General features: G+C 39.3%; 1 protein-coding gene and 3 long non-coding RNA genes across 5 annotated transcripts; 3 read left to right on the forward strand and 1 right to left on the reverse strand.

Moving 5' to 3' along the window:
• Positions 1-1,658: 1,658 nt before the first annotated feature.
• Positions 1,659-20,385, forward strand: LOC131252919 (uncharacterized). The gene is made up of 2 exons (XR_009174744.1): positions 1,659-2,120; positions 20,144-20,385. It is a non-coding gene; the product is annotated as an uncharacterized LOC131252919 (long non-coding RNA).
• LOC131252924 (uncharacterized) lies at positions 6,074-7,194 on the forward strand. 2 transcript variants are annotated; one of them, XR_009174750.1, is made up of 4 exons: positions 6,074-6,256; positions 6,364-6,444; positions 6,541-7,004; positions 7,090-7,174. It is a non-coding gene; the product is annotated as an uncharacterized LOC131252924 (long non-coding RNA). The 2 variants fall into 2 exon arrangements; XR_009174746.1 differs by having other exon boundaries at positions 6,541-7,194.
• LOC131252913 (uncharacterized) lies at positions 7,296-7,997 on the forward strand. Its single transcript, XR_009174742.1, has 4 exons — positions 7,296-7,350; positions 7,445-7,699; positions 7,790-7,887; positions 7,965-7,997. It is a non-coding gene; the product is annotated as an uncharacterized LOC131252913 (long non-coding RNA).
• Positions 20,386-23,388: 3,003 nt separating the features above from the next.
• LOC131252931 (uncharacterized) lies at positions 23,389-24,196 on the reverse strand. Its single transcript, XM_058253727.1, has 2 exons — positions 24,140-24,196; positions 23,389-23,797 (listed from the first exon to the last, which is right to left on the reverse strand). The coding sequence occupies exons 1-2, from the start codon at positions 24,149-24,151 to the stop codon at positions 23,450-23,452; spliced, it is 360 nt and encodes a 119-aa protein (XP_058109710.1). The 5' UTR covers positions 24,152-24,196; the 3' UTR covers positions 23,389-23,449.
• Between the last annotated feature and the right edge of the window lie 988 nt (positions 24,197-25,184).

The following is a 25,184-nucleotide window of genomic DNA, read 5'->3' on the forward strand; positions in this document are numbered from 1 at the left end:
GACCGCCATTATTAATGCTACAATTGAAGAGTTGTTCACTTCATATGTTGGTAATTCGGCCGAAACATCAAGTGCAATAGGTACTACTCAAACTGCGGGTAGGTCTTCTACTATGGGCAAGAGACTTCGTGACTTTGTCTTTTTTAGATGACGAATAAATGAAGATGCATAAAACTGAATCCAAAGTGGATAAGTATCTAAAGGATTCGGTCATAAGGCTACAAGAAGATGATTTCGATGTTTTGCAGTGGTGGAAGTCGAGAGCTCATGAATATTCTAAACTTTCGGTGATGGCATGAGACATTTTATCAATTCCAATTTCGACCGTGGCATCAGAATCATCTTTTAACACCGAGAGCAAGGTAGTTAATAAGTATCGAAGCTCACTCGCTTTGAATATAGTTGAAGCACTGATATGTATGCAAGATTGGTTGCATGCAGTTTGGGGCGGTAGCAATTTCGATGTTAAAGAGTTTGAGGAGGAGAATAGAAGTAAAGACGAGGTCCAGAATGCTTGAAAGAATGTAAGCTTTAAAATTTTTTATTAATGTTTTATATTTTCTAATATATTTTAACTCTTTGATTTGATGTTGAGAACCAACATGTGGTTTTGTGGTATGATAGAATCTAGAGGTTTATGTGACAATCTTTTTTTATCTTAGTAATGTGGCATATGAGACATTTTAAACTTAACATTATTGACATTTAATTTGTATTTTTTAGCCAAAAATATAATAAATTAACATACGAACAAGCTCGACTTGACTCAAGGTAAACTCAACTCAACTCGAACCACTAGCTCGACTCAAACTCGACTCGACAGCTTTGGCAAACAAGCCAAGCTTCAATGTTGAGCTCCAAGGCGAGCTCAAGCTCGAGTATAACATGGACCAGTCGAGCCGAGCTTGGCCCACCTCAACTCGACTCGGCTCAATATATAACCTATATATGATTAATATAGAAATTCCATTTAGTGGTTTTTTAAAAGTGTTTTCGAAAAGCTACATAATTAATCGATGTAACTATCATTTCACAACTGGGAGCAAATGTTCACACCCCAAGTATAGGGTTACGATGTAGTAATAATCTCGGTAAGACCGAGGTCGAATCCACAGGGACTGAACCTTGCACGTAATCTGAAAGTAACCAAAACTAGAACTAGAATAAGATGTAATCTAAATCAAGGAGAATTAAGGGAATAATTGTGAATAGATTAATTAAAAACTAATAAATTTAAAGGTGGGAAACTAGGGTGCCAAGGATCTACTTGTAGAGATCAGGGAGATCTATTCTTGATTCACGAACACAACTGGAATCAGAGTCCCATCTTCATCCAGTCAGAAGATATCACATTAAAAACCAAAGTTGAACTTCCTTTGATCTAATTTTCAAGAGATGAGAGGTATGAGAATTAGAATTGATTCCACCACAAAACCATGCCCATGAGACAAAGCAAACAACAGAATTTAGCCAATCCACATCCAATCTAAGGGATGTATGAATGTTAAGAAAGATTCCGTCATCCAACCATGCCCAGGAGACGATTGTGAACAAGAGGGTTCCCAAATTCACAAACCCTATAATGCTAAGAACATGCTCAAAGCTATTGTAGATCCATTGTAATTTAAGTCACAGCAAACCATTATAAACTGAAGAGTCCGAATCCTCTGCCTTCGGGAGGCAGAGAGTCTCTACCTCCCGCAATATCATTGGTCCATCTCACCGCGCCTGCCACGTAGGACTAGCAAATCCGTTTCCGTTTCATATTAAAAAAAAAAAAAAAAATCTCTCTGCCGTCTTCCCTAATGGCAACGGCACCATGAAAAAATCTCTCCGTCGTCCTCCCTAACGGCAACGGCACCATGAACGGCACTTTCCATTTCCGGTTCGCGGTGATTTTTTAGAGATTTCTTCTCCCCTTGTTTCTAATTTCAATTTCTTTCCTTTTACAGATGGATTTCATCAAAGTGGAAGAAAAAGAGAGGTTTTTTTTTTGAAGATCGGAGGCCCTCTTTCCCCAATCTCTCACAATCCCTCTTGCCCATTTTCCCTCAGGCAGCCGATAGCCGATTTCTGCTATTTCGTCTATTCATCCATCGAAGATCCACCCCACCTCACAGGTATTTTAATTTTTTTATATAATTTTTTACAGATTATTTATTTTTATTTATTTTTTCCTCCATTTAAAATCCTTTTTTTTCAAGGCTATTTTTTGTGATCTGCAATGGACCCACTGAATGAATGGTTCAGATACCGGATTTTTAAATGAGGAACATTGGATGCTGTTTTTGAATTGCCTGTGTGCATGTAGACTAATAGGAGATTTTCAGGATTCTTCCTATGGCGAATCTGAATTTTTTATGTTTTAAGTTGTTTCCACTTATGCATTGTTTAATGTGATATAAAGATAGGTAACATGGTTGGTGATAGATTTCTTCGGTTTTTATTTTATATGGTTTTATATTGATGATGATATATTGATTTCTATGGCACATGTACGTTCTAAGTATGTCTTGTTTGTTTACCCTCATTGTGAAAATCTTATTTTCGAAGAGGCTATCTCTCTCCAAAGAGAAGATGATAACACATTCAAGCACTATTATGACTTCTCCCCTTATTTCTCTTTCACATACTTAAAAGCAGTAGCTTGATAACACATTCAAGTACTATTATGACTTCTACCCTTTATTTTTCTTTCCAAATTTTCTCAGTCATTAGGCTATATACTAAACATAATATCCAACATAATAGAGTGTTCTAAGAGGAGGCATTGGCAATAGCACCTGCTTCCGTCAGCAATAGCACCAGCTTCCCGTCATTGTGTTTCACTGTTACATTTGCATCAATCCAAATCCAACATGTAAGAAAAACCAGCATTTGACCATAAATGATAAAAGAAAAAATAATGACAATTGGGGGGGGGGGCAAGGGCATACTATTGCATCCACCGATGTGCTTTCCGTTTATGAACACATTTGGGATGGTCCGTTGTCCGGTCCACTCTACCAGTGTAGATTAGACTGTATCTCCATCGCCTTTTGATAGCATGGAAAAGAAACACTTGTTATGGACACCTTACAAAGAAGGGCAATAGAACTAATGTAAAGATTATAGAGATTTTTCAAGTTAGAAAAGGGCAAATGGGAATCAGTTGAGGCATCATTTGAATAGAATTCATGATAGATCACTCCATTTCTTCATCTTTCAAAGTTTCATGGCCCACCACCTTACGAAATCAGACACTGCCACAAGTCATGCCCCAGATCGTATCTGCTTTAAACAACTTGACTATCAAGACAGAGGGCAGTGGACATTGTATGCATATACTATTACTGGGACAAAATTGTAGGCCTGCCGAGAAGCACTACCAAATACGAACATCGATTCCAAAAGTCAAGCACAGAATGAACCCACCTTGCATTTGGTAGAATTCCTCCTTTTGTTCCCCAAATCACAGATGACTCCTACTTACCTTGCTTAGGTTTGGAGGGATCCGATACACTGCTAATTGGGGTTGCATCTTCTGAAATCTTCATTTGTTAAAGATCATTTAGAAGCAACAAAACCTAACTAAATCTATTTGTATGGTAGAACGTGATCAGGAGAAAAAAAAATCCATATGAAGTGCAGCAATGTAAACAGCAAAAGAGGCCATAGAGGGCCAAGGGTTCCGAAGGAAACAGTCCTAGTCCTAACATTAATCTTATCAGTTGCGTTCTAGAACTTTAATTCCAGGGCACGCCATATTCTACCTAGCTGCCATGGAATTCTAGGTGTTTTGAGGATTGTTAGCGCTGTTTTACAATTAATGTTCTTAGCCAAGGACCAAGAAATGGAAAGATAAACTAAGTAAACACAAAAATCTGCTGCAGTCTCTACTCTTGTGAATTGAAAAAGAACTTACTTTTGACATCCAATTCAATCACTTTGTAATTCATCCCCAACTGTGATATCAACTTCTAACCCGTGTGCAATATCCACAGTTGGTCTTGCTGCAATCAGAAAAGTAATATCATAATAGGAAGTTTCGAGTGTTACATAAAAAATATTAAAAACTTGATGGAAGTAGTGGTATAAAATTTGTTTGGCGTAGATAACAGAATGTATGGGGGGACTAAGTAGATGATGCAATGTTCATAATGTTCTGAATATTCCCCCATTTTTTATAGCATCAACCATCCATGCATGCAACATATTCACATGACGACATAATTGAATTGAGGATATTGAGATGAATGAGTGGCAAGAGAAGTATAGAATTAGATGAATACATCCAATATAGAGGTTTGCTTGAACACACCACAACATATGACAATAAGACATGTTGAGACTAATGGTTGGATTTGAGCTTTTTCTAAATACAAAAACTGATTATTTGATAGGGTTGAAATATCCTATTTAGAGCTTTTATTTGTTGTCTTTCCACCATAAAAAGTGAGATTTGTCATTAACCGGTTTGGACCATTGATATATGTTCCAATTCAAAGGCTAAAATCCTGATCAGTGTTTTAAATAGCTAATTATGTGTAGTGTAGCATTCACCCCTTTGAAGCCTGACACATAAGTTACATAGCGTGCAGCATAAGCTACATGTTGTTTCTAGATTTTTAATCAAGGTTGCGCCTGGTTGCACCAATTCATGATATTCTGCACAAAATTAGACTGATAAATAATCGTCACTATATAGGGCATCTTCTCTTTGTAAAGAAATATTTTTTTGACCAACAATCTTTTGTCCTTAAGCAGGTGTCTATCCCTTTCATTTGACAGGTTCTTCAAAAGCATATTGTGCTTAACATGGTGAGTAACTTCTCCTTATGTTTCTTCATTTTTTTAAATAAAATTTTAAAATGAGATACAAAAGTTATGTATGGCCTTAATCGTTATTAATTTTCATGATTGCAAGGTGAGTCAGTTCAATCAAAAAACTATGATTACAACACCAGATGTACCCCATCAAAATTTTTTGATTTTATCAATCAAATTAATTTAAAAGATGAACATAAAAAAGCAATTTCAACCACTCCTTTTAAAGAATTTTACGTTTTCCAAGGTTAGCAGTTCAACGCACATTTTTAAATACTATTATACGTAGATGGGATAACGAAACTAAAAGTTTCATCATTAGAAGAAATATGCTATTTATTAAACCCCAAGACATTGCTTTGATATTGGGGTTAAGTATGAATGGAGAGTCTTTAGATATGAAGAAGAAACTAGATGTTTGCAATAAAAATTTTTAAAACAAATATTTTTCGAACACTCTTATATTGAGGAATTTGATTGGGGAGAATATTAAGAGGTAGATGGAAGAAACTTTGGATGAATGTTTAGCCGACTTTAGTAAACTCTTTATTTTGTATATATTTAATACAATTTTATTTCCAACTTCAAATCATGCCACACCGAAATTCTTGTTGCACTATGTGAATAACCTAGAAAAGTTGAATAGTTATGAGGGCTACTGTTGTTTATGAGTTCTTAGTTAAAAGTATTTCTAAATGTGTGGAGGAGAAGAAGAGCTATGTGAACGGATGTATCATGATATTAGAAGTAAGTAAACAAATACTTTTATCAATTTTTTTCTTTTTGTTCTCATATGTCTTTCTCATATGAATTTATTTTATGCATAGTCATGGTTACAAGAGCACATCATTCATCAACCAATGTTAACAACAAAAATAGTATATCCACATTTATTGAGATGAGTAGAAGGTGGTTACCAACATGCTAACACACATAGGAAATATATTGATAATCTCATCTACTCTCAGGTAATCAATTATATAACTCAATTAAGATTTTAAAATTAATATTTAATTTATTCAAATAAAGTATATACATTTATATATTTATATCCATCAGGTTATTGAAGAAATAAAGCCTATGTTTGAAGAGAGAAATCTACTACCTCTTCTTGTAAGTGATTCGTGTTTCTTTTTTATATTTGATATACAATGAATAGTGATCACACATTAAAAAATATTTATATTTTTAATTGGCCTACAGGATACATCAAACACTACAGAAGAAATGTGCCATCATTTGGAATCTAAATTGGTCAACATGTTAAAGAAAATTGTAACTGTTTTCCACTTAACAAATATTTTATATATGCATATATTTTTTGAATCATGTTATCTTGTGATACTAATTCCTTATTATCTTTACTGTGATTTACATATAGGCATCAAATATCACCCAAGAAACATGTAGTCGTTTGGAGCCTATATTTTTACAAATTAAAGAAAAAAATGTAATTATTCTGAATACAACAATTATTTAAATTTTGTGTATATTTTATAGATCACAATGCGTTAGAATACTAATTCCATTTCATTGATTCTTGTAATTTTTATACAGGAGATATTAAGTACAGTCAACGAAATGTGCAGACAATTTGAACCTAAATTTTTAAACATTATAAAGAATTTAATGATACAAGTAATCACAATAAACTTTTTTCATATGTATTTATTTTTCATCCATAATAATTAGAAATACTTTAATCTAAATAAGATATTATGTTTTTTTATATAGAATAAGAAAAATGAAGACAATAGTGAGTACAGAGAATTACTGATAAAAAATAAAGAGTTAAGAGATAAGATAGTTGATAAAGAAATAATCATACAACGGTTGTCTGATGAAGTGAAAGAGTTAAAGAGAAACCGCGATTGGGAAGCTACATCATGTGAGATAATCAAGGACATGCAAGTAAATTCTAACATACCACAAGTTTCTACTCCTTTTCATGCGAATACGAAGATAAAAGAGATTTTTGTTATAAATCAAAACTCTTTAGTGAAGCGTGTCAAAGAGCAGGGTAGAAAGAGGATTCCTTCAAAAGTCTTATAATCTCCATACACTGAATGTAAAACCAAAGGTAAAAGTATATGTGAAACTCCTGGAATCCAATCACATATGGAAAAGAGTGATGATTATATGTTATCCTAAGAAGAGGTGAATGCAATTACGACTCTTAAAACTCAGAATAAAATCAAGTAAGATGCTTTAAGTATTTAATTTTTATTTCACCCACTTATTTTTTTAATCTTTTTGTACTAATACGATAACATATGTCCTTAGGGATGAAACATTTGGCCCACTTCGTGTCGAAAGGAGATCCTTAGAGTCATTATTGAATCCAATGAAATGGGTAGATGATGAGGTATAATTTAAATGTTATATTACGAGGAGGTATGATCCATCATTCATGGATATGACTTAATTGATTAATATATTAAATTTGATGTAGGTTATATCCAAGTATACCAAATTGATGGCTATTCGAGAAATAGTGGTGGGCATAATTTGTTAAAATGCCACTTCTTCAACGCATGATTTCATGTAAGCTTTCTCATTTATATGTGTATCAAAATTATCATGTATAAGTAATTTGTGTTTAAATTATGTTAATTTAATTTAAATTGAACCATTGCAGAAATATGTGCGTACAACGAGAATTATAGCAAAAGGAGACAGGAAAATTGAAGATATATATTATGATGGTAATGATGAAAAAATTGAATGTATTATAAGGAAGATTCCTTACGAGCTAAAGAATAAAGAAAAAATTATGATCTCACTAAATGAAATGTCCCATTGGTACTTGTTTGTCATTGACTTGAAGAGAAAAATATTTTCAATTTACAACTCTCTCAAAGGTCACCAAACATCAACCTACATCAATACGATGGTATGTATATTAATTTTTTCAATGGAAGAACATTCAACTTAAAAAATTGTGATTGTGAAAGTACTTTATACTTCTTCATTATAAATGTAGGTTTCACGTTTGAAGATCCATTTATTAAAAAATTGTGAAATAGAATGTGATGGATTTACTGTCTCTATAGACCAAGAATGCCCCCAGCAACCAAATTCGTAAGTCATTTTCTATTTAAAAATGTGAATTTACTCTTATTTAATAATATTTACCTATCTCTGTATGGTATTAGCAGGTTTAACTGTGGTGTCTACTTAATGAAATTTATGGAATATCTTTCCTAAGGAGATATATTTGATTTCAACTCTGTAAATTTTCCTTTTTTTTTTTTTTACCTTTTTCTTATACAAAATTTATGAAACATACTTACGATCCACTTTCATCATCAGGGGCCAATGAATTTTGAACGAAAAAAAATTGGTTGCACAACTGATGCTGGGCAAAATGATTACACTACAGTCATGTGAAATGTAAAGGTATGAAACATACTTACAATCATGAAAATCTTTTTAATGGAAGGTATGTGCTTTGATTTTATTTTTTAATATTATCATAGTTGTTACGGGATGCAATTATGCTCTGATTGAATTCATGAAGGGTATTGTTGTGTATGGAATTCAGGCCAAAATTCTCCTTCATCAGTCAAAAAATACCCACATTACTTGTAAATTTTTTGCAACTTTCAAGTGTAAAAAAGTTATAGCTTGAGAGAGTCCTAGGTAATTTTCCTCTCCTAAGCACCATCTGCTGCACAAAGTTACTTGTAACTTATATTTTAGAAAAGTTATAGGCATACATAGGGCTCCTTAAGAATTTTTATTTTTCTCATGGTAGGTTGTAACGTCTCGAAAAAATCCGTACAAGGACCCGAGTACCACCTTAAGCAGAAATCACCCAAGCCCAAAACCTTTAGAAATTAGGTTAATATTAGCAAGTGTTAAACTAAAGTACTTATGAAATTAGTACTAATAACTTTAAATATGATCTGCAAGACCCAAACCATGCAAAATCATTGACGCTACATTACCCTAAAATCTAGAATCCATCCCTAAAGCCGGTTGCTCTCGGGAGCACACTGAAACTCCGTATCGGACCTGGACCGTACGTCGAAAGTCCAATAACTGCAAAACTATACAGTCATGACTGCATTACTGAACTTGACAACTCTCTCGAAAATCAAGTCTTAATTGCATCTAGAAATACACAACTTGAGCCCAAGCAAAGTATGTGAGAAACATGAATATCTTTATAAATAAAGGTCAAATTTAAGTAAACTGAGTCGTGTCGCCTGCGGCCCAAATATAAGAATTCAGATGGTCAGAATCTGACTCAAATACACCCTCGGATTAGGAGAACTTTCCCATACATGGCAATGTACTTGTGGCCCTGATCGAGTGACGGTGACTGTTGAACTAAAACTGGTCCGCCACGGTCGATCTGTAAATCCGATCGGAACGAAAACTCAGCCTGACCTACATCCATGGTCAGGGAACTTAAGTCCGACCGCATGTGAAAAAGGGGCCACCAGAAGTGCTCCGTTGGGCTGAAACATACGCCCTTTGGGTATAACATAAGTATACCTTGGCCCTGGGGCCATTTCCATCAGACCTGGGCCTATATAAAGGCCTAAACCCACTTCTCTCTCACTACATATGAATTTCCAAACCCTAGGAAGAAAAGAGAGAGAAAAGAGAAGGAGAACGCGAGGAGAAATGAGTGAGAGTGGGAGTTAGTTGTCGGGATCTTTCCTTGACGCTCCACGTGCTTAACCACCATCCTTGTATCGCTATATGGGTGATTCTGATTCCGTACTTGGTAAAGAAATCCTAATCCTAACCTGTTTTAGGGTTTTCAACTATTGTAATAGATGAAATAGCTAACTTATTCCTTGATATAGGTTGTTGTGGTGCCGTAGACACAGACTCGGTATACAAACTGAGTTCGATACGCGTTTACCAACGTAAGGTGTGGACTATAAATGTTTAGGTTATGGTTTTTAAGGATTTCAATGTCAGTTAATAATTTATGACTGACTTGATTGCTATCACATGCTTAAATACGACGTTTCCCGCGCTTTACACATATATATGAATTATGTTGAATATAATGTATTTCATGTGTTTGTTGATATGATTGAATGAATATGGAATTTGGATCTGTGCTTGCCATGATTATTAACCATGAATATATGTTCGTTGTGTATGTGGCAACTCCTTTGTAAAAGGGCTTACCAGGATATATGTTATAACTAGTCTAATACATGTATGTTAAAGTGTATAGTCTATGTGTTTGTTGAAATGTCTGAATGGACATGGAATTATGATTTGTGTTAGCCATGTCTATGGAATGCAAATACATGAATTGTTATGTGCGTGACAACTCCATGTTGCAAGGATTTATCCACATATATGTTGTAATCAACATATGTTGTGTATGTTGATATGTGTAGTATAAGTGTCTGACACAATGATTGTATGTGAAGTAGTTAGATGAATTGTACTTAATAGGGTCGTTGGGATGGGATTCCCAACTACCGTAGTTATATGCATAAATTCCTTCAAGTTGTTGTAATCAAAATAGCGTGATTTGTGTAGAATACGTATATGTAGAATGGCATGTTATATGTGTTTCATTATACATTCAAATGCTTTCCATGTTTGCATTGATTGTTAAATGCTGTATGATTGTCATGTATATATATTTCTCATATTCAAATGTGTTCGGGACTATAGTATAGTCTAGGCAATCGGTAATAAGCTCTGTTTTGGTGGCTAAGGTTATTTCGCCACGTAGGACGTGTTCGATGAATCCGAGCCGTACTTTGGTTGTCGACAATGGTTAGGCCACATAGAGTGCTTACGCACTTCATGTCGATTAACTCGAAGTGCGCTCGTACCAATCGAACTCGTCAAGTAACCTGATTAACCTGATGTATGTTCACCATGTATAGATGCTACTACTTGAACCTAAGGTACCAACTTACCACTAGAAATCCCGTTAACCTTGATACCTCGATCCACTAAGACTCATGAGTCGGACATGGTGGTATGGGACACCGTGATCGAGCTATCAGCCTACGCTGGGGTGACGAGCCTCCCCGTAGTGTCCAGTGAGCAACACAGCCTCGTGAACCAAATACGGTGGTATGGGACACTGTATTCGAGCTATCGGCCTACACTGATAAGGTGACGAGCCCTTTGTAGTGACCACGAGCATACTCTAAGACCGCGTAGAGGTGACGAGCCTTTACGTTGCAACAAGAGTACATACTAGGCCTGCACTGATAAGGTGATGAGCCCTTTGCAGTGACTTAGAACCGTAACATCGTATGAGATTTACTAGGACTGATGACCTTAGAATGGATCATCATTTGGGAATTGATATAAGGGAGGTACCTTAGCTTCCCAATCCTTCTGTATGAATAAACCTAAGTAAATAACCTGGCTAATCACATGCATGCACCGTATTACGTGTGTGTTTGGCGTAGCAGGTCAAGCACTGAGGAAGTGTTTCATGCGCAATCGTGAGATGAAGCACTGAGGGAGTGTAAGCGAGGGCATGCATCATTTTTTTTCATATCATTCTTGCATTAATCACAGTACTTAGGGATGTTCGATTGTATTGCGTTATCATTACTGCTTGACTGAATTGATAACATGTTAACCTTTGCTTTATTATTCCACTGAGTTGATCACTCACTCCCACGTTATAGGATGGTGTTATACACACCAACCAGACCTGTTATAGGTTCAGATGATGGCGTAGCCTGCGAGGCAGAGCCGGACTTTAAGGATAACGAGGAGGCATTCTCATACATGCAGTATTCAGGCGGGTTTACATAGACCATTCAGAACGACGGAGCTTCAGGGTTAATTCTTATAGAGGACTACCACTCTTTTAACATTTTATATTTTAAATTAGTACTTGTAACTATTTAACCGGCAATGTGTTCATACTTTGGAGACTTACAATGGTATATATATATATGGTCTCCCCTTATCACAGTCTTCCGCTTGCAAAAATTCAACTGTCCCTAGAGTCTGATTCGCTGATTTATCTTAATCTCATTCATGTTTTATACACTACCATGGACAACATCAAATCATCATTATATTTGTTGCATAAGTGATGCGTTGGAACTCGGGAGTTGGGTACCTGCTCGACCCCCGATTTTCAGGGCATTACAAGTTGGTATCAGAGCATAATTTGGATTAAACCGGACCTGGGTTATGGTCACACAATGTGCGTTGACGCATTTAGACCTAGGTGGGTGCAAGAAAAATGTAGAAACAAGCTTAGGTTTCCTAGTTTCGCCAATTAGCGAAATTTATCGAAAACGATCGCTGAGATCGGGTTGGTACACATCCGTGATCACTTGAGACGACCCCGGATCACCCCTAGACTATCAATCAATGGGTTTAGACCATGATTTACCCCATCCCAGCCATCAACAAATCGATAAATGCGAATATACATCAGAAAGTACTCGAAGTGACCTGAAACAACTCAAGAGGGAGTCGGGGGCTAAAGGGGACACTTCCAGGGGAACCCAGGATGGTACCCACACATTTTTAGGGTCCATGGGGTAGGAGGAACTCGCCCCACCCTCGAGTCATCGTCAGTTTATCCATAGGTCGGCGAGGGCCTCGCTGTTTCGCGAGGCCTCACCGCCTGGCGGGCCTGGCCGGGCGGGCCGGTTCGGACAACCGCCTCTAGGGTGTTGTGTGGCCCACTGACGCACGTTGGGATGGTTTAAACCCCTCCCAATGCTTTTTCTCTTCATAACCTACCCCTCCAAGCTCTCCTTTTTCTTTAAAAACCCTTGTTTCTCTCTCAAATCTCCCCTCCATCCACCCATTTCCCCATTTTCCTTCAATACACACACCCCTCCATCGTTTTCCATTAAAACCCTCTCCTATCTCTCTCTTTTCCTTCGATTTGAGTGCACAAATCTCTCATTTGTGTCTCATATACCTCCAAGTCCAACAACCCACCCTATTCCTCACATATCATTCCACTCCAATGGCTCTATTCGAGCTTGTGACAACGTTTTTCTCAATTTCCACCATTCTCTCTATCATGGGAAAGAAAAGGGCTCCTGTGGATGAAGCCGGGCCTAGTCGCCCTACTCATGCAAGGAGACCGAGAGGCGCCACCACAAGTGCAAGCGTCGATCGTGAGATGAGGACGAAGCGGGATCTCGATCCCCAGGCTCCCCTCGAAAGAGCCCTACCGGCGAATCTGTCTCATGGGAGATTTTATGGTCGCAGGGTCCTTTTTGAAGCTCATGTGGATGAAAGGATCTTTGAAAAATATCTGGTGATGGAGCACCTGGTCGAGGCCGGGTGGGGTCCTGTATTCGAGGGTGAGTACCGTGCAAATGTGGGCACAGTCCGAGCCTTCTACGCTCACATTTAAGAGCCTATGCTGGAACTCTTGCAGTTCAAGATCCCAGTGGGTAGATATCGAGAGGCCATAATTGATGATGGCTTAATAGCCCGACTCATGAGAATGCCACTTGGCGAGATCAATGCAAGCGAGAAGAATTTGAGGAGTGCACGTTAAAGGGATCGCCACACGCGATTCCTTTGTGGACAACTGGCCCACTGGAATCCAAACAACAGCCTCCTAGCAACCAATATGACTGACGACTTTTGCCTGCTCCACCACATCTTCATGTACAATGTGCCCCCAGGTGGAGCAACCGCAGCGAGTGCACCCATCTGATGGTAGATTTCTTGTACCAAGTCGGGCAGGGAGAGAAGTTGTGCGTGCCTACGCATGTTTTGCGACAAATAGTTCTTACCGCATGCTCCACTAGAGCATCTAATTCACTCCCATTCAACCGACTCATATGCAAGATTACACGTGAGTTTGGCTATAGACTTGGGGCAGAAATGCCGGTGCCGACGCATTACATCAACGAAACTACTCTCAATCAGATGGAAATTGGGCCACGACAGCGGCAAGCCCGACTCGATGAGAGTGAGGACGAGACAGCCAGTAAGGAGTATGAAAGCGAGGAGGAAAGTAGAGAAAACATGGAGGAATTGAGGAAACAGATCAATGATCTGTTAGATACTGGCTTCATACGGCCGAGTGTGTCTCCTTGGAGAGCACCTGTGTTGTTTGTGAAGAATAAGGATGGGTCGCTGTGATTGTGCATTGATTATCGCAAGTTGAACCAGGTGACGATGAAGAACAAGTATCCTTTACCCAGGATAGACGATCTGTTTGATCAGTTGAAGGCGGCGTAGTACTTCACGAAGATCGATTTACAGTCTGGGTATCACCAGTTGTGCGTCAGGAATGAAGACGTGTAGAAGACGGCCTTCAAGACCAGTTTTGGGCACTATGAGTTTCTGGTCATGTCGTTCGGCCTTATGAACGCACCGGTCATGTTCATGGACCTGATGAACAGGGTGTTTCGGCCGTTTCTGTTCTGATTCGTCATCGTGTTTATAGATGACATTCTGATATACTCCAAGAGTCGGGAAGATCACGAGGAGCACCTCCGGGCAGTCTTCGATACGCTCAGGAAGAACCAGTTGTTTGCAAAGTACAAGAAGTGTGACTTCTGGAAGGAAGAAGTCAAGTTCATGGGACATGTGGTGTCTAAAGAAGGGATAGCAGTTGACCTTGCTAAGGACGTCGCGGTTCAAGACTGGGAACAGCTTGGTTCAGCTACTGAGGTGAGGAGCTTTCTTGATCTGGCAGGGTACTACCATCGATTTATTAGGGACTTCTCCAAGATTGCCAGACCGCTATCTCAGTTGACACGAAAGGATCTAAAATTCACCTGGAATAAGAAGGCGGAAACAACTTTTCAAGAGCTGAAGGACAAGCTAATATCCACCCTTGTGCTAGTATTGCCAGAGCAAGGGGTTAAGTACACTATATACACCGACGCGTCCCACGTTGGTTTGGGTTGTGTCCTTATGCAGAAGGACAGGATGATTGCTTATGCCTCGAGACAGTTGAGGAAACACGAGGAGAACTACCCTACACACGACCTAGAGTTAGCAATTGTCATCTTTGCACTGAAGCTCTAGAGACATTACCTCTATGGAGAAGAGTTTGAGTTCTTTTGCGACCACAAGAGCCTTAGGTACATATTCATGCAGAGGGATTTGGATATGAGGCAGCGACGATGGATGGAGACCCTGAAAGACTTCAAGTTTGAAGTCTCTTACCATCTTGGCAAGGCCAACCTTGTGGCAGACGCGTTGAGCCGCAAGAAGGCATTGGCATTTACGGCTCTGCTGATGATAGCAGAGTGGGACATGGTTGAGTTTGTGCAAGACTTTGAGCAGAAACTCTCGGTGGAGGAGCCGTATGAGGGCATCGCGCATATTCGGGTATGGCCCCTTATTGATGATAGGATCATCGCGGCTCAGAAAGACGATGAGCTATTGGCGAAGATGAGAGAACAGGCTAGCAACGATGAGGACACCGAATGGAGAGTTGGTACGGATGAAGGCTTATGTTACCAAGGTCGCCTATGCATCTCGAACCTTCCTGACTTGAGGAAGGAAGTTCTCGAGGCTACTCACAATTCAACGATGGCAATGCATCCTAGCAGTACGAAGATGTATCGTGACGTAAAAAGGTAGTACTGGTGGGACAACATGAAGGCCCACCTAGCAGAGTATGTATCATGCTGTCTCACGTGCTAGCAGGTCAAGGTCGAACATCGCCGACCTCCTGGACTACTTCAGCCCATGCCCATTGCTGAATAGAAGTGGGACTTCATCTCTATAAATTTCATCTCAGGGCTACGAAAGACAAGGAAGGGGTATGACTCCATATGGGTGATCGTGGACCGGTTGACGAAATCGGCTCATTTCCTCCCTATCAGAGTTTTGAACTCTGCAGACGAGTTGGCCAGGTTGTACATCAAGGAGATAGTGCATCTGCATGGAGTTTCATTGGAGATCGTGTTGGACCAAGACACGCGATTCACATCTATCTTCTGGACTCGTATCCAGGAAGCGATGGGTGTGAAGTTGAAGTTCAGTACCGCGTTCCACCCACAAACTGACAGGCAGACGGAATGAGAAAATCAGGTGTTGGAAGATATGCTGCGAGCCTGTGTGCTGAATTTCAAGGACAGTTGGGATGACTGTCTTCCTTATGCATAGTTCACCTATAACAATGCCTTCCAGGTGAGTATTGGCATGGCTCCTTATGAGGCACTGTATGGGCGTCCGTGTGGGGCACTGTATTACTGGGCAGAGGTTGGCGAGAAGAGCCTGTTTGGCCCAGAGTTAGTTCAGGTGACTTCAGAGAAAGTCGACATTATCAGGCGTCAACTTTTGGTAACACAGAGCAGATAAAAGAGCTACGCCGATACGAGATGGTGACCATTAGAGTTCGAGGTTGGGGACCATGTGTTCCTTAAAGTTTTCCCCATGAAGGGAGTCCTTCGATTTGGCAAGAAGGGAAAGCTCATGCCTCGATTCATTGGCCCATTCCAAATACTTGATCGAGTGGAGGCGGTAGCGTACCACCTTACTTTGCTCACTTCACTCGTAACCGTTCATAACGTATTTCATGTCTCTATGCTGAAGAAATACATTCCCGATCCTTCCCACATTATCAGATGGGAGCAGGTACAGTTGAGCGAGGATGCTACATATGTATTACGACCGACGCGTGTCCTAGATAAGAAGGAACAAGTGCTGCGTAGCAAGGTTATCCCACTTGTGAAGGTACTGTGGACGCATCACACGGAGAAAGAGGCTACTTAGGAAACAGAAGCCGAGGTCCAAAAGAACTACCCTCAGATTCTCGAGGAGTACGAAAAGGTACTAATTTTAAAGATGAAATTTTTCTCTAAAGGGGGTAGATTGTAACATCTCAGAAAAATTCGTACAAGGACCCGAGTACCACCTCGAGGAGAAATCACCCAGGACTAAAACCTTTAGAAATTGGGTTAATGTTAGCAAGTGTTAAACTAGAGTACTTGTGAAATTAGCACTAATCACTTTAAATATGATCTGCAAGACCCAAATCATGCAGAATCATTGATACTACATTACCCTGAAATCTAGAATCCATCCCTAAACCCGGTTGCTCTCGGGAGCACACCGAAACTCCGTATCAGACTTGGACCGCACGTTAAAAGTCCAATAACCACAAAACTATATAGCCATGACCACATTACTGGACTTGACAACTCCTTCAGAAATCAAGTCTTAATTGTGTCTAGAAATACACAACTTGAGCCCAGAGTAAAGTGTGTGAGAAACGTGAATATCTTTAAAAATAAAGGTCGAATTTAAGTAAACTGAGTCGTGTCGCCTGTGGACCAAATATAAGGATTCAGACCGTCAGAATCTGACCCAAATACACCCTCGAATCAGGAGAAATTTTCTATACATGGCAATGTACTTGTGGCCCTGATCGAGTGACGGTGACTGTTGAACTGAAACTGGTCCACCACGGTCGATCTATAAACCCGATCGGAACAAAAACTCAGTATGACCTAGATCCATGGTCAGGGAACTTAAGTCCAACTGCATGTGAAAAAGGGGCCACCAGAAGTGCTCCGTTGGGCAGAAACAGACGCCCTTTAGGTATAACCTAAGTATACCTTGACCCTGGGGCCATTTCCATCAGACCTGGGCCTATATAAAGGCCTAAACCCACTTCTCTCTCACCACATACGAATTTCCAAACCCTAAGAAGAAAAGAGAGAGAAAAGAGAAGGAGAACGTGAGGAGAAATGAGTGAGAGTGGGAGTTAGTTGTCGGGATCTTTCCTTAACGCTCCACATGCTTAACCACCATCCTTGTATCGCTATACGGGTGATTCTGATTCCGTACTTGGGAAAGAAATCCTAACCCTAACCTGTTTTAGGGTTTTCAACTATTGTAATAGATGAAATAGCTAACCCATTCCCTGATATAGGTTGTTGTGGTGCCGTAGACACAGACTCAGTATACAAACTGAGTTCGATATGCGTTTACCGACGTAAGGTGCGGACTATAAACGTTTAGGTTTTGATTTTTAAGGATTTCAATGTCAGTTAATGATTTATGACTGACTTGATTGCTATCACATGCTTAAATACGACGTTTCCCGCGCTTTACACATATATATGAATTATGTTGAATATAATATATTTCATGTGTTTGTTGATATGATTGAATGAATATGGAATTTGGATCTGTGCTTGCCATGATTATTAACCATGAATATATGTTCATTGTGTATGTGGCAACTCCTTTGTAAAAGGGCTTACCAGGATATATGTTATAACTAGTCTAATACATGTATGTTAAAGTGTGCAGTCTATGTGTTTGTTGAAATGTCTGAATGGACATGAAATTATGATTTGTGTTAGCCATGTCTATGGAATGCAAATACATGAATTGTTATGTGCGTGACAACTCCATGTTGCAAGGATTTATCCACATATATGTTGTAATCAACATATGTTGTGTATGTTGATATGTGTAGTATAAGTGTCTGACACAATGATTGTATGTGAAGTAGTTAGATGAATTGTACTTAATAGGGTCATTAGGATAAGATTCCCAACTACCGTAGTTATATGCATAAATTCCTTCAAGTTGTTGTAATCAAAATAGCATGATTTGTGTAGAATATGTATATGTAGAATGGCATGTTATATGTGTTTCATTATACATTCAAATGCTTTCCATGTTTGCATTGATTGTTAAATGCTGTATGATTGTCATGTGTACATATTTCTCATATTCAAATGTGTTCGAGACTATGGTATAGTCCAGGCAATCGGTAACAAGCTCTGTTTTGGTGGCTAAGGTTGTTTTACCACGTAAGACGTGTTCGATGAATCCGAGCCGTACTTTGGTTGTCGACAGTGGTTAGGCCACATAGAGTACTTATGCACTTCATGTCGATTAACTCGAGGTGCGCTCATACCAGTCGAGCTCGTCAAGTAACCCGATTAACCCGATATATGTTCACTATGTATGGATGCTACTGCTTGAACCTAAGGTACCAACTTACCACTGAAAATTCCATTAACCTTGGTACCTTGATCCGCTAAGACTCATGAGCCGGGCATGATGGTATGGGACACCGTGGTAGAGCTGTCGGCCTACGCTGGGGTGACGAGCCTCCCCGTAGTGTCCAGTGAGCAACACAGCCTCGTGAGCCGAATACGATGGTATAGGACACTGTATTCGAGCTGTCGGCCTACACTGATAAGGTGACGAGCCCTTTGTAGTGACCTCGAGCGTACTCTAAGATCGCGTAGAGGCGACGAGCCTTTACGTAGCAACAAGAGTACATATCAAGCTTGCACTGATAAGGTGACGAACCCTTTGCAGTGACGTAGAACTGTAACATTGTATGAGATTTACTAGGACTGACGACTCTAAAATGGGTCATCGTTTGAGAATTAATATGAGGTACCTTAGCTTCCCAATCCTGCTGTATGAATAAACCTACGTAAGCAACCTGGCTAATCACGTGCATGCACTGCATTACGTGTGCGTTTAGCATAGCAGGTCAAGCACTGATGAAGTGTTTCATACACGATCGTGAGATGAAGTCGCTGAGGGAGCGCAAGCGAGGGCATGCATCATTTTTTTCATATCATTCTTGCATTAATCACAGTACTTAGGGATGTTCGATTGTATTACGTTATTATTACTGCTTAATTGAATTGATAACATGTTAACCTTTGCTTTATTGTTCCACTGAGTTGATCACTCACTTCCATGTTACAGGACAGTGTTGTACACACTAACCAGACCCTGTTGTAGGTTCAAATGATGGCGTAGCCTATGAGGCGGAGCCGGACTTTGAGGATGACGAGGAGGCATTCTCATACATGCAGTATTCAGGCGGGTTTACATAGACCGTTTTGAATCGACGAGGCTTCAGGGTTTATGCTTATAGAGGACTACCACTCTTTTGACATTTTGAATTTTGAATCAGTACTTGTAACTATTTAACTGGCAATGTGTTCATACTTTGGGGACTTACAATGGTATATATATATGGTCTCCCCTTATCACAGTCTTTCGCTTGCGAAAATTCAATTGCCCCTGGAGTATGATTCGCTGATTTAGCTTAATCTCATTCATGTTTTATACACTACCATGGACAATATCAAATCATCATTATATTTTTTGCATAAGTGATGCGTTGGAACTCAGGAGTTGGGTACCTGCTCGACCCCCTATTTTCAGGGCGTTACATAGGTCCTGCTAGGTGGATTTTTGAAAACTATTGCTTTCATTGATTGAGTTATGTATCTTGAATTATGGTTGATGATCATTTAAGCAGGAAGAAAATCATGTGCAATACAAATCATTTCATAAGCAGGAAGAAAATCATGTGCAAAATAAATCATTTCATAAGAAGCATGTTTTTAAGTTCTTTCATTTCTTTCAAATTTTTTTTTTCTTTTGATAGGCTCGTCGGTTGATGACAATTCGCATGGAGTATAATGGCTATATGGAGCTCTTTCTGCTAATATGTGGTTGGGGATGATCTCCTCAGGAGTTTTTTTATTTTCTTTTTTTCTTTTTTTTTAAGGTCCAATGAATGCAATTGTTGCATGGTAGCCTATTAAAAATAACAATTTAGATTGTTCAATTGGAGTATCCAAGTTATGGATTGGATCATCCTATCAATATAGGCTTCTATTTTTTTTTCTTTTTTCTTTTTTGTGTGGTGGCCTGTTAAATATTTTGTGTGGGATTAAAATCAACAAATTTGGTTTGTAAGGTCAGACCCACTTATATTAATTAGTTATCTACCATGTAGGCTTGAAATATCAGCTTTGGATAATTCAGGCTCATATTATAACTGCAGAACTATGCACAGGATTCATACATCAACGTTCGCAGTGATTATCCTAGCTACGGCTTGTATGGTTTAAAAGCGATCTGAATCAGGGCCCACGACTTGTATGGTTTAATTTGAGTTTGTTATATGGCATATGAACAATTTCCAAGTTTTAAAACACATTTCTTGCGTTTTGTTGAGAAAAGCATCCACGCATATTAATGCACTCATCCATTAGCCCAACATCTCATTAGCTAGATTACAAATTCCTTGCTATTTGGACGCTTGTAACCTTTCAAAACTACGCTATAAAAGACAAACATCAGAGTCCATATTTAGTAGGAAAGATTCGTTCACGGTTAGGATTGTCCAACCAAGTCTTAGGTCAGATATTCCAACTTGAATCACATTCCACACTTGCCTAAGCGGCACACGTGTTGGATTAAGATCCAAGACATTCATCTTCTGGGCCCCACCATAGATAGATGCTCTCGCCAAAAAAATCAGGCATGTCCAATAAATAACGGCCGCACCACAGTGCGAGAGTGGGACTCACCATCTATACTGAAAATCCGCTACAACCAGCATGGATGCCCCAAACTGCATGTGCAGTCAAGTCCCTCCACATGTCGCCAGGTGAGTTCAATCCCATTGGTGGATACTGGCGAAATTTTAATATTTTTAGTCTCAAGACAAAAAGCAAACCGGTATAATTTGGAGTTATATAATACTCTGGCAACATGACACTTGATACTCAGGCACTTGAAAATTAATTGGATACGTGACATAGGTTAACTAAATTAAACTAATTTGTTCAACCCACAGTGACACAGTGACGGGGTTCACTAGACACAATGACGAGGTTGCAGTGCAAAGTGACGGGGTTCACTAGACAAAGTGACGAAGTTGCAGTGCAAAGTGACGGGGTTCACTAGACACAGTAACGAGGTTGCAGTGCAAAGTGACGGTGTTCACTAGACAAAGTGACGAGGTTACAGTGCAAAGTGACAAGGTTCACTAAATACAGTGATGAGGTTGTAGTGCAAAGTCACGGGGTTCACTAGACAAAGTGACGAGGTTGCAATGCAAAGTGACAGGTTGCTGGACAAAGTGACCTGGTTCCACTAGATGAACTGACAAGGTTGCAGTAAAAAGTGATAGGTTTCACTTTGTATAGTGACAAAGTTGTCGGGGTTCACTATACAAAGTGACGGGGTTCACTAGACAAAGTGATGAGGTTGTAGTGCAAAGTGACGAGGTTCACTAGATAAAGTGACGAGGTTGTAGTGCAAAGTGACGGGTTTCACTAGACACAGTGACGAGGTTGCAGTGCAAAGTGACGGGGTTAACTAGACAAAGTGACGAGGTTACAGTGCAAAGTGACGGGGTTCACTAGACACAGTGACGAGGTTGCAGTGTAAAGTGACGGAGTTCACTAGACAAAGTGACAAGGTTGTAGTGCAAAGTGACGGGGTTCACTAGACAAAGTGACGAGGTTGCAGTGTAAAGTGACGGGTTGCCGGACAAAGTGACCTGGTTCCACTAGATGAACTGATGAGGTTGCAGTAAAAAGTGATAGGTTTCACTTTGTATAGTGACGAAGTTGTCAGGGTTCACTATACAAAGTGACGGGGTTCACTAGACAAAGTGACAAGGTTGTAGTGCAAAGTGACGGGGTTCACTAGACAAAGTGACGAGGTTGCAGTGCAAAGTGACGGGGTTCACTAGACAAAGTGGGTTCACTAGACAAAGTGACGAGTTTGCAATCTAATCTAACCATTGGATTGTTGAAAAAAGTGACGAGTTGCCACCTGGTTCCACTAGATGAATTGACGAGGTTGCAATAAAAAGTAACAGGTTTCACTTTGTATAGTGACGAAGTAGTCGGGGTTCACTATAAAAAGTTGCGGGGTTCACTAGACAAAGTGACGAGGTTGTAGTGCAAAGTGACGGGGTTCACTAGAGACAGTGACGAGGTTGCAGTGCAAAGTAACGGGGTTCACTAGACAAAGTGATGAGGTTACAGTGCAAAGTGACGGGGTTCACTAGACACAATGACAAGGTTGCAGTGCAAAATGACGGGGTTCACTAGACACAGTGACGAGGTTGCAGTGCAAAGTGATGGGGTTCACTAGACAAAGTAACGAGGTTGCAGTGCAAAGTGACGGGGTTCACTAGACAAAGTGACGATGTTGCAGTGCAAGGTGACAGGGTTCACTAGACACAGTGATGATGTTGCCGTGCAAGGTGACGGGGTTCACTAGACACGGTGACAAGGTTATTGTAGAAAAAGTGACGGGATTACTGGATAAAGTAACGGGATTCCATTAGATAAAGTGACGGGGTTGCGAAGTTAATTGCAAATACGCTTGTTTCTTACAAAAGGGTGTGAACCCCAAAATTTCATGTCTCTGCATACTAGCTAGTTATTATTTGGATATGGGTGAAATAAACACAACAATGCTAGCCAGTTAGAACTACATCAATTAAATTTTATCATTCAGCCATACATCAAAGAATAAAAAAATTACATTTGTCTATGCATGCTTTCAAAAAAATTACACAAAAATTCTTTAAAAAATAAATTAAATAAATCCCTCCACCCAGCCTGCATCTGCATCGATCTCATAAAGAAAATTTTGATTGAAGTGGCCTACACTCACAACATCTCTGGTTCCACTAAATGAATTGACGGACAAAATGACCTGGTTCCACTAAATTTGATAAAATAAATATATGAAGAAATTCAAAATATACAACACCAAAAAGTGGACAAAAGGCTACGAATAAATCTATAGCAAAATATTTTTGCTACAGATTAGATCCATAGCTAATTACTCCTTGAGGTTGCACTAAACCTGATTAATCCCATTGTAAGGGAATCTTGCACATGAACTGTAGTTGGACAACTTTTTGTAAAATATTCAGATACTAGACATTAACACCAAATAAGTAGATAGTGCAATTGAAACCAACTGTGGACATGCCAACAATAATCCACCTCTGGTTCAGCAGAAGGATTGTTGTTCTTGGGAGCCTTTGGAAAATACCCAATAGAGAGGTGTCTCTCTCTGCTACAGTTTTCTTTGGAAATCCAAACCCCAGTGGCCCGAGCCCCAGCTCCAGCTTTTTCTCTTCTGTAACTCGAAAGGATCCTCTATCCCTTACCAACCAATCCCTTTCATTAGGAATCAGATCAAGAAACTCCTGGCAGGACTCTCCTTCCCTTGAATCTCCCACCATTTTCTCAGCAAATGTGAAAATAAACCACCCCAATCTCTGTAGAAGAAATGAACAGCAGAACATTAAAAAACAGAAGATAAAACAAAATAAACCCAGGTGAAAAATCATTGTTTTGCATGTAGAAAAACCAGAAACTTTCAATTTAAAAAAAAAAAAAAACAAAAAAACAAAAAAACAAAAACAAAACAAAACAAAACTGGGATTCTTTACCAAAACCCAAAATGAAATTTTATTTTTAAAAAAAAAAAAAACAACACCCACATCTTAAATCAGCCAAATACACATTTTCTAGCAATATAATTTCACAAGAAACGGAGGGGTTGAGGGATGGGAGAGAATAAAATGCATGAATGAATGAATGAATAGTACACAACTCACCTTGATGCCCATTCTCCCTCCTCCTTTACTCGAGCTTGGGACCGGCAATGCAAGGAGTTGCATTAGCGGAGTTAAAAAGGGGCTTAGGCTCCATTTGGCCTTTGAAGACAAAGGGAAGACAAAGAATCAGATTTAGTAATGCATCAATCCAAAGGAAGGATGGGAACCCTCTTCATCCTTCACTTTTAAGTCTTTTCTCTTCTTTGATCTAATATGCTATTAAAAATCAAAAGATTCATGAAAAATCATCCAGCCTGAGTTGAGCCTGATAATGCAGCTTCTATATGTATCTTCACTATATGTAAGACATACATACAACTCAAACGTGTACGTATTTTGATAACACTGGAATGTTAGCTTCATAAGGAAGACAGAGATAAGAATTCAACTCACAGTGTCTCCATTTTTGTCCATCTAATTTGTGGTGGAAAAGTCCAGGCTGTTCCATTTATGTCACTGATCCTCTTGCATATCAAGATTTCCAGAAGCTCTAGTTACAACAAATTCAGATCCCTCCACTACTTTTTACATAATTGGTTATAATGCAAATTGTTATGCTACACGAAGCAACTAAGAAGCCTTTTTCTTACATGTCAGTCATGTTTTCCAAAAGAAAAATAACAGAGGGAACAGGTCCCTGCAATATTCAACGTCGCTGATGAATTTCCCTGCAAGTGGAGTATCGATTGCCCAGACGAAATCGTCGTTGTTCTTGAGGGGCTTGTCTATTACTCTCGCAAATATAAGAGATGTGGAACTAGTTCAAAAGGAAAATTCAGAGAGAATTGGCTGTCACTAGAAGATAGATTTTGAAAATTAAGAAAACAATGGGAAAATTAAGATTAAGATCTAAAAATTAGAAGTATAGGACATATGCTACAATTATTTTCATTGCCATTTTTTATTGATGATCAGATGATCAGGTGTGGCTGCCATCTGCTAGAGAAGCTGGATGATTCTACCAGGATGGCCCTCACATCTGATCAGGCCATGCTAATGAGCTTATGTGGGAGGATCATGTCCCACAAGGATCCATTAGCAAGAA

Source organism: Magnolia sinica, chromosome 1 (assembly GCF_029962835.1).
Source record: "Magnolia sinica isolate HGM2019 chromosome 1, MsV1, whole genome shotgun sequence".
Classification (NCBI taxonomy): Eukaryota; Viridiplantae; Streptophyta; class Magnoliopsida; order Magnoliales; family Magnoliaceae; genus Magnolia; species Magnolia sinica.